This window comes from Triticum urartu, chromosome 7, assembly GCF_003073215.2.
Source record: "Triticum urartu cultivar G1812 chromosome 7, Tu2.1, whole genome shotgun sequence".
Classification (NCBI taxonomy): Eukaryota; Viridiplantae; Streptophyta; class Magnoliopsida; order Poales; family Poaceae; genus Triticum; species Triticum urartu.
In genome coordinates, this window is record NC_053028.1 from 79,093,591 (window position 1) to 79,108,027 (window position 14,437).

Consider the following 14,437-nt stretch of genomic DNA (forward strand, 5'->3'; position numbering starts at 1 on the left):
CTAATGTTGCCATCAGTATAAATTCGACAAATTACAATTTTCTGTCCGTCATGGGCTTTGCCCCACATGGGCCGAGATTATGAGCAGCGCCGTTGCCCTTGCATATGGGCCGAGATTGTAGTGGAGCAGCAGCAAAAATTAATTGATTTTCATGGTGATCGAACTAATGACCTGCCGTTTCAGCTCAATGTGCACAACCAACTGGGCTAAAGCCATGCATGTGTTAGATTATGAATTGCCTGAAAAATAAGCAGAGCTGCCCCAAGAATCTAAGAAATAAATGACTATCTGCAATTAGAAAGACAAGAATCTAAGGAAGGAATAATGCCAAGGAAAAAAGGCAAATGAAGAAGTTGACTCCACGGGAAGGCAATGATTTAAGTGCAGCTTGATTGCTTTCCTACTTAAAGGCGGAGATGCAGATCTAAAAAAAGTAAGATGCATGCGGGGATAGTTATTGTCGCTGATTGCCTTTCTATTTAAAAAGCGGGCATATATATGCATATCACGAAATTAATTAGTAGGAAATCCAACATTAAATTAAATTATTTTATATTTAAACTTTATGTTATTAATTTGATTTTCAGATAAAATCAAGCTTTTAATTGTACAATTTTGAACAAAAGTTTCTAAGTTTCATAATTTTCTTACTCGGTTCCTGATTTTAGCTCATTTTCCTTTTATTCCCTTTTAGTGAAACTCCGGCAGACACGATGACAATTACATTATGTTTACACTATCATAACAACAATAATTAGAGAGGAAAGTAACCTTTTTTGGCGGGGTGAGTAACCATATTTTTGACTTTTTAAGATATGGGGTGCACTAGATTTTTTTTTCAATTTTTTACCTTCCTCTATCGATATAGATATAGAATTTGTCACAGTTGGGCAGAAGAACGGGCGCTTTGTCAATGTTGACTAGAAGAAGGTGCGCATCGAGCAAGTTGGTGAAATGAACAAGATCGAACAATTCTCGCTAAATTTGAATCCATACCAAAAGTTTCTCCCGTTGCAACGCACGGGCATCTGTGCTAGTAGTAATAATAATAATAATAATAATGCTTCCATGCGTGCCTGGGTTTCGAAAGGATTGGAAGAGATGCAGTGTACGCTATGATCAAAATCAGGTGGGCGGTAGAGCTACATGGCTACATATGTATAAACCAGCCTCTCACGGCCCATCAGCGTCGGCATAGTACACCCACCCGCACCGCCACGCTATATCTGCCAACTAGGCCGGCAATGGCCGGCCGGGGTCTCCGCGTCCCCGAAGCCAGCAACCACTTATAAATATACCGCTGCCATTGTTGCGTTCCCAAGATCCAATCACAAGAATCGGAGTTCCTAGGATCCATCGAACCACAACGAGCTCCACGACACTTACTAGAGGCTACTCACACACACACACACACACACACACACACACACACACACACACACACACACACACAGAGTCAGCTCTCGCCTAGCTAGGTCCGCTGGTCCGATGGAGGGAGGTGGCAGCAAGGTGGGCTCGCCGGAGGACGCCGCGGCGAGGCGGGCGAGGGAGTACCACGAGTGCAGCTTCTGCAACAGAGGCTTCACCAACGCGCAGGCGCTCGGGGGCCACATGAACGTCCACCGCGACGAGCGCCGCCGCCAAGCCGCCGCACCGCCGGCCGACGGCGGCGGCGCGCAGAAGAAAGGTCCCGGGAGCAGCGAGGAGCTGGACTTGGAGCTGAGGCTCTGATGACTGATGATTCATTCACCTGGTGTACCAGCGATCTGGGTTAAGCTATATCTGTACTGATTGATGGGTTAGTAATTAATTCCTCGTTTGCTACTATATCTATATGAGCCTAACGAATCATGCAGAAATGTCTGTATGATCAGGACGTCCAAATCCTTCTTTTATTTTTCGTGTAAAAATACGTGTGGGCGTGGACATATATATATATGTGGTGCATCTACATATATTATATAGTCTATACGTACATATATATAGAAATTAGGAAGGTACAATATGCACATATGATTTTCCTCTCCTCTCCAATAGTATGGAAATGGAGCTGTGTGTGCTACATAGCTAAAGAAATTCTTAAGAGGAATGTTATCGATGCTTGGACAAATTGATCCGCTAGAACTATATATCATCTGATTACTACATGCAGCATTGTGAAAAATTATCACGCAACTTATTATTTGATCCAAGACTAACCGTGTGTCATGTATGTTGTCCATCACTTCGTTGATGATATAATCTGTTCGTAGATTGAAGCTATCTCAAACTGATCACATGATTTAAGAATTACAGCATATAAACTTCCCCGCAAAAATGATATAAGAATCGAAGCATATAAACTTTGACCATACAACAGAAGAAATCTAGAAATACTTCGGCATCCAAACTACAAACTCTTCGATTAAGAGCTAGCAGAATTTACTACGGAGTGCTCCAATTAATCTGTTACTGTAACAGATTAATTGGAGCAGTCTACGAGAGGCGAAAACCTGCCTGAACTTTTTCATCAGACCACACCAACTCTCTCCAGGCTGACTTTGACCCTCCATCAAATTTACCACAAGTGAGATGGCAACTCAGCATACGAGTATATCTGATGGACGGCCCTTGCATCTTGATTGCCAAACCAGCAACAGCAAGCCATGATGACAGGGCGTGTTGCTCGAACGACAAATCCCTCGCAACGACCATCATCTCGCCTGGATCAGCATGTGCGGTCTGGGAAGTGCAAACGCACCAACAAAGGCAAAAAAAAACTCGCTGTGCAGGGCACAGATCACAACATACATTGAACATAGTTATTCAATTAAACCAACGGCGCAGCATGATCGCCGGCCACCGAAACTGATACAGCGTCCGGTGCAGTTTCCAGCCAAATAGACCGGATGCCCGCAACACCACTGACCCCAATCGCCGCTACGGCGTGGGCACCTTATTACAAGCCCTAGGGCTGAATAAAACCCGACACTTATTAAATGGTTCATGCTCCATCCACAAGGAGTGCTGATAAAGGTGCCAACGAATGTCAAAGTTCAAAATAAAGGTGCTGAGGTAGCTTCTGAATTTCAGCCCCGTGACAAAAAGAATCAACCAATGGTGTTTCTTCACCGGGCATGCTTCCTCGGTCGCCCTCTGGAAGACTTCCGAGGCCTCTTTGCTCGTCCGCTGGAAGATTGCCCGGGGTCTTTTGCTCCAGGAGCATCAGCCTTCTTTGCGCTTCCACTGGAAGATTGACCGGGGTCTTTCGCTCCAGTGGCATCATCAGCCTTCAGAGCCCACGCTGGTGCTTCGTCAGGCGCGTAATGGTAATCATAAAAAATCTCCGTGCCTGCATTAATCCGCTCATTGGCGAATATGCCCACCCTATGGTCGCCTGCTACAAACATAACCTTGGCATAGCAATTCGGATCAGGGGAATGGTTGGCAAACTTCAGCTTGTTGCCCATCCTGAAGGCATCGAGAACAAACTGCGTCCAAAGAGTATGCATAAGCAACAGCTAGCGTCTGGATCAGATATAGAATACAGGTTTTTGAATAAACCGAGCTGAGAAGGAGAATAACTCAGCTCATGTAAAAGCACTATAGCTAAATCTAGTGATCAGTCCCACATGTAACCGTGAATGTTTGCATACTGTAACTGGTATATTTCTGCACACGTACCTCAGTATTTAAGTTGAAAAGGAATGATGAATTATCACGGTCATATCTCTGTCCACGCTTGGCTGCTTCCCTATGAGAAATAAGCTCCCCAGTGTACTCCCCAAGACAGTCATCCTTGCCAACAGTATTCTGAAGATTGTGGAAAAGATATTCATGCTTGCCAACATTATTCTGGGGTACTGGAAAAGAATGGTGAAGAGGATGAAAGGAGCAGTTTTACCTTAACGAATGCTCCCCATCCAGAAACATCAGATCTCCCAAGTACAACCTGAAACAAAAGTCACACTAATTCAATACCATCAACAGGCCTAAAAATATGGTTTTTTTTGTTCGAAAGAGGGGCAGGACATTCTAAAAGAAAGTGAGTATTTTATTTCCCTAAGAAAAGTGAATATTTCATAGGGAGGCATGTGTTTTACCGGGTATCCGATGTGTTGTGTCACAACATTAAGTCAATCGTGAACATAAAAATGCAGTTTGCCTCCAATATCTGTTAATGCCTTTTTTTAAAACAAAGGTGGCATTATCCAATTTTCTTTTTCCTTTATTTCAGAAGAAAAAATGCTGTTCTCAAAGGCTACTAATTAAACTTCAATTGATGGTAAGAAAAGTTTTTGCTGAAAAAAGTGTCTGGCTTGAATCAAGTTCACGGTATCAGTTTGTTTTAGTATCCAAATTGGCTCATAGCTGGCTCGGAAAACTTGCGTTGCACGGATACTTCAGAACGTTGCATGGATACTTCAGAAAGTGCGCGTATCAAGCCGGATACTGCCCCGATACAGCCCGATACGTATCCCGTACGTATCCTGTGATTTATCGATTTAAAAAAATATTTGATACATCTAGGATACCTCTGGGATACGTTTTGGATACAACAACCCCTTCGTTCGGCGTGAAAAACTCCTATTTTCTTTCTAAACTTCTGTGATGTGAACTCCTGTTTTATTTGTGAATTGGTTGTGAACTCTTGTTTTCATTTGTGGACTGGTTTGTAGTATGAAAACTTGAACCTAAATTATGCTATTATCTATCTATGCGACTATGTGCGTGTGAATGAGATGTGAGAATTGCGAATGTGATTACCATATTTGTTAAGCAATTATGTCGAACCATCAACATCGTCCATCGAAGGAAGAATGGATTAACCGAAGATATTCAGAATTTTGTTAAGCAATTGTGTCAATAAAACAGTACGCTTCCTACCAAAATCTCATTATTTTTTTCATATTTTTAATAATTAATATGTATATACAAATGTATCCCCATATCCTAGTTTTTAGAAAATTGCCTTATCGGGCGTATCCCCGTATCGTGAATCCGATACGTAGCTAAGAATCCATGCAACGTAGCAGAAAACCCATAACCAAGAAAAACCATCGCTCATAAGGAATTAGTTCCTAAAGGGCCTATATGGGATACCGGCTTCAACACTAACGAGAGGTAGCTCAAAAGAGATCTAACACTTAAATCATGTTTAAATAGCATATAGCAATTCAGACCATGGTCTGGTGAAACTATCTATAAGTACAACTGTGTAATGGATTGGACATTTGAGCCTGCAGTTATGCACACAAAGTATCTTCTGTCCTTATCTTTATCTTCAGTTTAGTAAGGGATGGGATGAGAAATCATCAATCAAGTATCGACTCAAAGAAATTATAAACAAGATGTCCACAGCATCTGATAAGCATAAGTGCATTGTTGTTTACCTTTTGTTGTTGTCTAAGAAGCAGTTTCATGTTCTGGCATCCATAATTATCACCTCTTTGGTTGGGGACTCCCAATGAACCATCACCACACCTGTAGGTTAGAAAAGGAACAGTTCAATGTTGTTCTAAAAAACTTATGAAGCAAACCACTTCCACAAGGCACTAATGGAACACCCTGTTAAGCAGGACTGGATAACTCTGACGGCCAGTTCTTTTGGGTAGCTTAAAAAATAAGCTGCCTCTCCCCAGCTTAAAAAATAAGCCGCGCCCTAAATTTGTTGAGGCTTCTAAATTAATTATCCCATAACTAGTTCAGAAGCCCCAATGAATGAGAGAGGCGGCTTATGGGGAAAGCTGGGGAGGAGGCGCCTTATTTTTTAAGCCGCCAAAAGAACTGGCCCTTCATACATCTGAGATTGCTTTCAAAAATAAGTTACTCAAGTGAAGTTGCTGTCCAAGATTTGCTGCTTAACTCCATATACATGCATAACAAATTAACAATTGAAGTAAACTACAAAGTCAGAAGATTTCCCATCATTGACATGATTTCAGAAAGTAACTTTCGGAGTTCAGGTAAAAACCCATCGCAAATAAGATATTGTTCTAATTTATTTACACAGTATATCATTACGTCATATTTTAGCAGAGTTAAACAAAGTGCATAAACAAATGGGAAACAGATATGTTTTCACCCCCTTTAAACAATGCACTGGTACACATGAGCATTCAATTAACTATGCTAGCAAATGGGCAACATCATATCAAATTAATAGGCATGATGATTGTCGGCTATGGCTGATGGCTACAAATTTATTTTATTAACTTAAATTCAGTCCCATTGTTTAAGCTTTAGTTGCAGAAATGAGTATCTTGAGATAAAAAAATTAGAATGGTAATTTTGAACTACTTTGGTGCAGGTTGGATCATAGAGTGCAAAGAACAAAAATCACAAGTCTGTCTAAACAGATCATTAAAAATTAACTACACGATCTTTCAAAGGTTCCCCAGTTGCAGATACATACCCTACCCCACAGTTTCTGCACACATCAGGATCACATTCCCTGTCAGCAGCAAAGCATGGGCACTGGCGGTTGCGACACTGAGCCTTTGCACACTTACAACCTCGAAAACGATTCTTGCATGCTTTCGGACACCTGGAATGCAAGGAGCATAAAATTCCACACAACAGATAACAATCTCTAAATGATGACATAAGGATGAGGATATCAAATTGTTTGCATGCTACCGTATGTGTGTTCATCCGTCTTTACAGCTCATTACAATAAAAAATGGAATTTCTCAAATGAAGTAATAATAACAAATTATCGAGGACCTAAGAGTAGTGCTCCCTCCGATCCATATTAGTTGTTGCTCAAACGTATGTATCTAGCACTGAAATACGTCTAGATACATCCGTTTCAGCGACAATTAATACGAATAGGAGGGAGTATTTGATTTCATTCTCTTCTGAGAGTTGATCCATCTATTATGCAGCATCGTAAAATCTTTTTTGAATTCTTAGATATTCTCTATAAAGAGTTCAAGGATGGTAACGAGTCATGAGACAGTAACTCAACTACACAGTATTCATTCGGTATATTAAACAATATAACAGGAAGTTAAAGCAAACTACATCTATAAATATAAGATACATCAGCAATGGTATTGATATCAAGGAGGACAGGCAGCCTCAGTTCACCTACAATAGGACTAAGCAAGCATAATCTCTACTATTAAAGTGGAGTCTGCGGTCGTGATGGTACGTCGTGGTCTGGTTTGGTTTCATAAGTTTGTTGGTTTCACGTTAATTATGGAGAGTATCATTCTTTGGACGAGAGGATCACATTAATTATGGAGAGTATCATTCTTTGAACGGGAGGATTAGGTTAATTATGGAAAGTATCATCGAGCGCTGGACGGGAAGATCACGTTAATTATAGAGTACCATTCTTTGGTTGGGGGGATCACATTACTTATGGAGAGTATCATTCTTTAGACATGAGGATCATGTTAATTATGAAAGTTCATTGAGCATCGGACGGGAGGATAACTAGAATATGTATCCCCCCGTTGCAATGCCCGCAGTGGCGGAGCTACACACACATAACTGGGCGGGCCAAAAATGGCTAGATTAAGATATACACCTAAAAATTTGCACCCAGGAACGAAAATTAGCATCACTCTACACTGAATTCTTGTTTGGTTGGGCGGGCCATGGCCTTGTTTGGCCTTGCCGTAGCTCCGCCACTGAATGCCCGGGCAATTAGCTAGCCTAAACAAAGGATGAGTACCAAACCAAGCCACACTGCAGCAGACGGCAAACAATATTTCTGGTACCAGCCAAAGTAGATTAGACCATGGGAGAGATCAGCGATACATAGAAGAAAAATATATCTATATACTTCAAATGCATAGAAACTTAAGCATAATGATGCAAAATTTTGTAAAGGAACACAATTAACTCACCCACAGAATTTCTCACAGCTTGTATAATTTTCCCGACATGGACACTGTTTCCCACATGCAGATTGACAACCACATGGATTGTAATGCTGACGAAGCTCACCCTTCCTTGCTGCAATCCTTTTCGTTATGAGAGGGTAGACTGCAGATCTTGAGATATGCTTCACCTTTCCTTGCTTTCTAGGACGCCGTGAACCCAGGCCCAACTCATGCCCCTGTGATGTCAACATTGGCAGCACTAACATAAGATACCACCCGGGTGAAAATATAGAGAGTAAACTGAAACCTACTTTTATGAATCCTTTAACAAGAGAAAGAACACCGCTAAAAACCTCAGATGTGCTGCTGTTCTCAATATAATTCATATACTGAAAAACATCACTGCATGATTTCTCTCCATCAAGAAGGTTCCGAGCAATTAAACAACTGCATGAAAAGAAACCCACAGGTTCAGTCTTATGACTATTAATTCCAGAAAGCAGGGTAACCCTATGACTACAATAATGATAATGGAGAATGATGATTCGGCCCCCGGAGTTAGTAAAATCCCAAGAATAACTTCCGACTGTCAACAATCCAAGAAAAGAAGACAGATGCAAGTGACATGTGCTTGCAAATCTTCATGGAAAATGAGTAGTTTTGCGCCCTATCAAAAAAAATCAGTGCCCTAAAAAATATAAGTGGTAGTGGGACTGTGGAGCTAAAATTTTAAAATTAAATCATTAGTGGAAATATTTTTGTAGTTATGTTTCTAAGCCGATGGTCATAGTCCATGCAACTTCCAATAACAAGAATTTTTAAACATTCCATTCTCCAACGTTTTTCCAATCCCCACTACAGCTTCACACGTCTAGGATGATGATGAGGTAAGTAGAAGGCATGAAGAATTATGGATAAACATTACTCATTAAGGATCCATGATCAAAATCTTCCAAATGGCGGAGCATAACCCTTCACACATAACCTTACTTAGTTCAGAATTATGTTGACAGGTTATTCAAAGCTACATAGGAACTTTGACCTGACTGGTTGTATAATACTCCCTCCGTAAAGAAATATAAGAGCGTTTAGATCACTGAAGTAGTGACCTAAACACTCTTATATTTCTTTACAGAGGGAGTAGTAACACACTAACATTAAGTTCAAGGTATAAATTCAGTCATGAGGAGAAAGGTCCAACCTGTTCCTTCCAAAAATCTCCACACCTTTAACTAGAAGCTCTTGCTCAATCACCATCCAGGATACAAGATTGTCTTCTTGCCTGCATATATTCTTATCGACTAATTCTTCCTTCCTCGAACTATCATGACCATCTGTTGCTGAATGCTCATTATTTGTTTCCACCATCAAATAATTACGATCTTCCACTAAAGCTGAGTTATTCTCCATTTGATGTGCATCCTTCTTCCAAGAACTTGTGCTTGGAGAATTATGTTGTGAGTATGCAACTGAATCTTTGTGTTTGGTGGCCTGTCAATATATGGTTTGAGAACAGTATCAATGCAAGTCGGTGCTTATTTTTCATAATCAAAATTGTCAGAGAAGACAAGCAGCTTTTCAGAAGTCATATACACCATAAAATACGAACCAGTTTATAACAATGACTACCACATGGTCCATCATCCATGCTGTCCCAAGGTGATTGCTTTTCTGCCTGTATGAAGAAGGCACAAATAAGAAAAAACACGTAATTTTGGAAATAATTCTGGAACAAAACTTACAGGAAATATTAAATCTTGAGAACACCCATGTAGTTTGCAATAAAAAACCTGCCAATGTCACGATGAGAAGAATATTCATCAGCAACAAGAGGCATTACATATATCACATGATGATTGATAGATGAGCATACTAGGCATCGCCGACAAAAGAGATTATCGAAGGAATCCAATGCTGCAGCCAAATCTTTATCGTGGTAGATATCTTTCAGTTTGGCATTAAGTTTGGGCACTTCTTTGGAAGAACCTTCAGTATTCTCTCCTTGTAAGATCTCATATCTGGCCTGTAAAAATAGGGCTATGTGTGTTATTGTCAATGGTGAAAATGTAAATTGGAAAAGGAAAAGCCCAAATGGCCAGAATGCTATTGAGATTAACTGACTATGAAGAGAAAGCTAACCTTTATATCACCAGCAGTCTTCTCAAAACATTGAGCTAGGGTCTCCAGCACTTCATCAGACATGCCACATCCGTCAATGGTCATCCTAACATGAAAGTAGAGGAGGAACATAAATTATTACACCAGAACATCAAAATGCCCAGCGAGAGAAAGACATCTTATAGCAGAAGCCAAAATATATTGTTGATCTATCAAGTTTAAGAAAGATGTAAACTCATCAACAGACTACTCAGATTAGAGGTAGACAGTGTAAACTCGATAATTTTGTTCCTGAACAATATGGTAAAAGCAAATCCTGCACCCAGTTTGGATAAAACTCAATAACCTTACTTTTCTGGGGGTCCAAGCTAGGCTAGTTTGATTATGTTCCCACAATGAAAAATAATTAGACAGCAGCAGCAACAGAAGAGACCCTAGGTAGAAAAGTAAAAAAGCCACACATGTGTAACTTATTGCTATTGAAGTTCTCTACTACATGAAAATGAAGTGGACCTATGCATGCCACAATAATTACATAAGTGATATTTTGTATTTGCACTACTTTCATACTACTGTATAAATCTTGATATATTATGTCTTGTGAAATAAAGTTGTGACAATCTTTAAATTTAAAGTAAAGTGTGTGCAATCAATAAAGGAAAATACGACAAACTTATTGCTTTAAAGAAAAGTAAGTGCAATAGCGATCATTCAAAAAACTGTGATTCTTAAACCATAGCAGATGTCAGTCACAAATAAGTGCAGAAGTTAAACCTAGGTAAGGTAAAGTGATGCAAAAGAAAACAATGGAAACCCCAAGTTTGTTTACCGAATAAAACAATCTTCAGAGCTTTTGAATTCCCTTTTCTCCTCTTCATCCTCAACAACTTCATCTTCACTATCACTGAACATTAAAGCTTTACCACAATCTGCATTATAGTAAATATTTTGTCGATGAAATGCAGATTGGTCTTCGGTCATCCTCTGGTTCCTGCATGAAACCCCCAGAAATCTTTTTTCTCAGAAACAGTACGAGACCTTACTCTTGCAAAAGGAGAAAAGTAAAACTCTTATGTACAAAATATACTATTAAAATCCCTATCAGCAAACACTTCCATTCAAAGCATGCCCTCAATCTAATCATAAGCTGTTGCTGCTGCTCTCTACCTCAACCGTGCAGTAGCAACACACAGAGATTCAATATTTAATACATCTGCATCAGTTTTGGGGAGGTTGGGAAGTGCTTGTGATACGAAACAGACCTGTCCAAAAACACCCATGTTGTATAAGGTGGAAGGCCTGACACTGTTGGTAGTTCAATTGGCTTATTAGCATTCTTTGCAGTGAGAATTCCACCCAAAGTAGCAGTCAATGTGCCATACGGACTATCTTCTTGAGAACTGCCACCATCTTTCTCAGCAAGGCACAGTTCAAGACCAAGCGTTGAGCACGACACATCGTCTTGCCTAGGTGTCAGCAGATTCGTGGCTAAACCTGTACCATCCAATGCACTCGTTTGCCAGATTGTTGAAGAACCACGATTGCTCTGCATAATGGTGCTGAGCTTAATCTTGTTATTCTCTACCATATCCTGGAAAAAAAATTATAACAACCAGACAAATGACACCAGGAATATCTGATTAATAAATGCGGAGGGGAGTACAGAATGTGTGGTTTCAAAGCACCTTAATCTCAGCGGAACGAAGTGTCGCGAACTCATTCTTCAACGAGTTAACATAAGTTGAAACGGAGACCTCTCCTAATTCTCCATCCGGTATAGCCTCATCATCCTGAGGAACCTGCATCGACAGTAACTTCATCAACACATGCGTAACACACTCACACAGAGCCGAAAAGAGAGGCGATATTAGACCCCAACCATTAGTTCCACTCAACATTACAGGGGGTCAGGATTCAGGACACAATGCACAACAGAAGTGTGGATTCCACTTTGCAGATAACTCCCAGCTGCTAAGCACAGTAGTGAACTGGGGCATATGATCAGGTACCAACGTTATAAACTGAACTCATAATTTGCTAAGCAAAACTCCAATGGCAGCTCCTGAATTCGAGAGAGGGGGAATACAGGATTAACAACACCCTAAAAAACGAAATGTTGAGCACCTCGGCGGCGGCGGCGATGCGCGTTGCAGGCGGAGGGGTTTGGGGCCGTGAGGCGTCCGCGCCGACGGCGAGCTACGGTGCGGCGGCAGCTCTAGCCTCTAGGGCACAGAGAAGGATTGGGGATTCGGCGGCCGCATTGGGTCGGAGCGTCGAATTGCAGCCTACACCACTAGGTCTCTCCGGGCCGGACCCCGAGCGGCCGGCGGTTGGCGCCGAGAACCTGTATGTGGCGGCGGCGGCCATCAGACCGGACGCTGAGATGCTCTGCGGCGGGGACAGCGTGCCCTCGGCGGAGCGCGGCGGCGGGGTGGTGTATTTTTCAACCTTTTGTGCCGAGCGCACAAACGAGACAAAACTCTCCTAAAAAAGGAAAAAACAAGAAAATAGGAAAAACACAAACGAGCAAAATTGTACAAATTGTACACTGATTAAAAGCATCTTTAACAGACACCGTAAACTCGCGCCCGGAAAAGGCCTTTACAGGCCGCGCAAAATGTGGTTTTTGAATTAATTTTGCCTCGCGCAGAATAGACCATGCAAATGGCACCCGTAAAACCGAATATTCTCCACCGCAAACGGATATTCCTTGGGTCGTCTTCTACACTCGTTTTCTTGTTCCTCTGATCGCTCAGCCGGCTGCCAGTCATCCTCCCCCGCCGCCCCCGACCCCCCCCCCTCCCCCCGTCCGTCGTTCCCCGCCGCTCCTGGCCTTGCCCCGCCGCCACTACCCCGACCTAGGCCGCAAGGAGCCGCGGGAGGCCAGCCCGGTCCAAGCGGCCAACATGAATGACCATGGCAGAAACGATGGAGAAGGGCTGAAAGGGTTGCTGCGATACAAATACGGGAGGAGAAAGTAGAGGAATTAGATTGGGACCTCACCAGATGGACCTGTGTGTGGTTGGACACGACGAAGAAGGACCGGATGCGACGAATTTCGCCAGATCCTAGACTCCGGTGTTGGTTCGGTGACATTTGGGGCAAGAAATCTACCCACAGCCAGCGTTGACCGGTATACGGGGCACCCTCAGTTTGGCCTCCGAGCCTTTAAATACAAGGGTCTCGGGTGTGGGTTTTTGGTGGCCTGGAAAATATTTACGTGTTTGACAATTTTACTGTGCCTATTCTATACATTTTTTTTATCAAAACTTTCAAAACCAAAAATTATAAGAGTTTAACCACTTTTACGGTGTCTGCTAGAGATGCTCTAACATATAATTCACACAAGCTCTCCTAAAAGCACCAAAGACACACAATACGAAAATACTCTCCAGCAACATTGTTTTCTCTCTCTCAGTGAATGAAAAGGTCGTTCCAGTCGGCCGTTCATAAACTTTTTTTTATCAAAAACTAACTTTTATAATAGATTTGATCTTTTTGGAAAAAGAAAAACGAAAATTAGCATCTCAGGGCATCTCCAGCCGTTGGCCCCTCAGGGGGCGCCTAAAATCGCCGCCTGGGGGTGAGCCGGCGCAAAAATTGGGCCTGGGGGCGAGTTGGTCCCCAGCCGCCGGCCCCAGGGCCGCCCCCGGGCACGTTTTAAAATAAAAGAAGTTCGGCGAAGTTCAGCTTAAACACGATAAAATTCGGCCAAACACGATAAATTTCGGCACATTTCGACGAAGTTCGCGGATTTTCATTACATAGCACATATACATAAACTAATCTAAAGGAAAAATTGGCTGAAGTCGCCGCCGTCGCCGCCATCGTCGTCGTCAGCCTTCTCCTCCTTGACGCGGGCGCCCCTGCTGGACCCCTGCCCGGCGTCGCCATGGCGGACTGGTGGCGGCGCATCGTCGTCGTCGTCGTCGCTGTCGCAGATGACGACGACTCCGCCTTCGTCGCGGCCGCGTCGACGCTCCGCGAAGCGAAGCAGGGCGGCGCGCTGGCGCTCCTTCGCCTTCTCCAGGCGCTCCTTCTCCATCGCTATGGAGTCCCTGCATGCCCATTCCAGGGCCGCGTCGTCGTCGTCGAGCTCCGTCGTCACCGGCGCGGCCGGCTCCTTCTTCACCGGCGCGAGCCCCGGCTCCGTCTTCACAGGCGCGAGCCCCGGCTCCGTCTTTGGCTTGACGAAGCGCGGAGGAGGAGCCGACGAGTAGGCGCGCCGGCCGCCCTCGTTGATGACGATGCCGGCGCTGCGAGTGCGCCGGCCGAGCGGCGTCTCCGCCGCGGGCTCGGCCTTGACGCCGAGCAGGGCCGGAGTGCCGGAGGAGTGCGATGAAGATCGGGAGGAGGAAGAAAAGGAGGAGGACCCAAACCTCCTTGGCGCCCATGGCCCGGCGCGTCGGTGCTGCGCCGGGGCGGCCGCCCTCGCCGGGTACGCCAACGGCGGGTCGTTGCCGCCTTCGAGGTACGTCAGCACGCCCTCGAGTGTGCGGCCGGGG

The 14,437-nt window shown here is 43.3% G+C and overlaps 1 protein-coding gene across 3 annotated transcripts; it reads right to left on the reverse strand.

Moving 5' to 3' along the window:
* Positions 1 to 2,803: 2,803 nt before the first annotated feature.
* On the reverse strand, positions 2,804 to 12,371 carry LOC125525486 (histone-lysine N-methyltransferase CLF-like). 3 transcript variants are annotated; one of them, XM_048690484.1, is made up of 17 exons: positions 12,057 to 12,371; positions 11,812 to 11,920; positions 11,618 to 11,731; positions 11,195 to 11,523; positions 10,762 to 10,923; positions 9,954 to 10,038; positions 9,688 to 9,837; positions 9,557 to 9,604; positions 9,424 to 9,489; positions 9,016 to 9,305; positions 8,168 to 8,261; positions 7,839 to 8,050; positions 6,395 to 6,526; positions 5,373 to 5,463; positions 3,884 to 3,931; positions 3,664 to 3,792; positions 2,804 to 3,470 (listed from the first exon to the last, which is right to left on the reverse strand). In XM_048690484.1, exons 2-17 carry the CDS (start codon positions 11,812 to 11,814, stop codon positions 3,108 to 3,110), a joined length of 2,316 nt encoding a protein of 771 aa, XP_048546441.1. In that variant the 5' UTR covers positions 11,815 to 11,920; positions 12,057 to 12,371; the 3' UTR covers positions 2,804 to 3,107. The 3 variants fall into 3 exon arrangements, with proteins under 3 accessions (XP_048546441.1, XP_048546440.1, XP_048546442.1); XM_048690483.1 differs by having other exon boundaries at positions 7,839 to 8,261; XM_048690485.1 differs by lacking the exon at positions 11,812 to 11,920 and having other exon boundaries at positions 7,839 to 8,261.
* Positions 12,372 to 14,437: the final 2,066 nt, after the last annotated feature.

What these genes read in the sequence shown, in the direction of transcription:
- LOC125525486 (XM_048690483.1), bottom strand. An exon ending in GAGATTTTTGGAAGGAACAG is followed by an intron (nt 8,262 to 9,015) that starts GTTGGACCTTTC and finishes CTTTTCATGCAG; the next exon opens with TTGTTTAATTGCTCGGAACC. An exon ending in GATGGGGAGCATTCGTTAAG is followed by an intron (nt 3,793 to 3,883) that starts GTAAAACTGCTC and finishes CACAATCTTCAG; the next exon opens with AATACTGTTGGCAAGGATGA.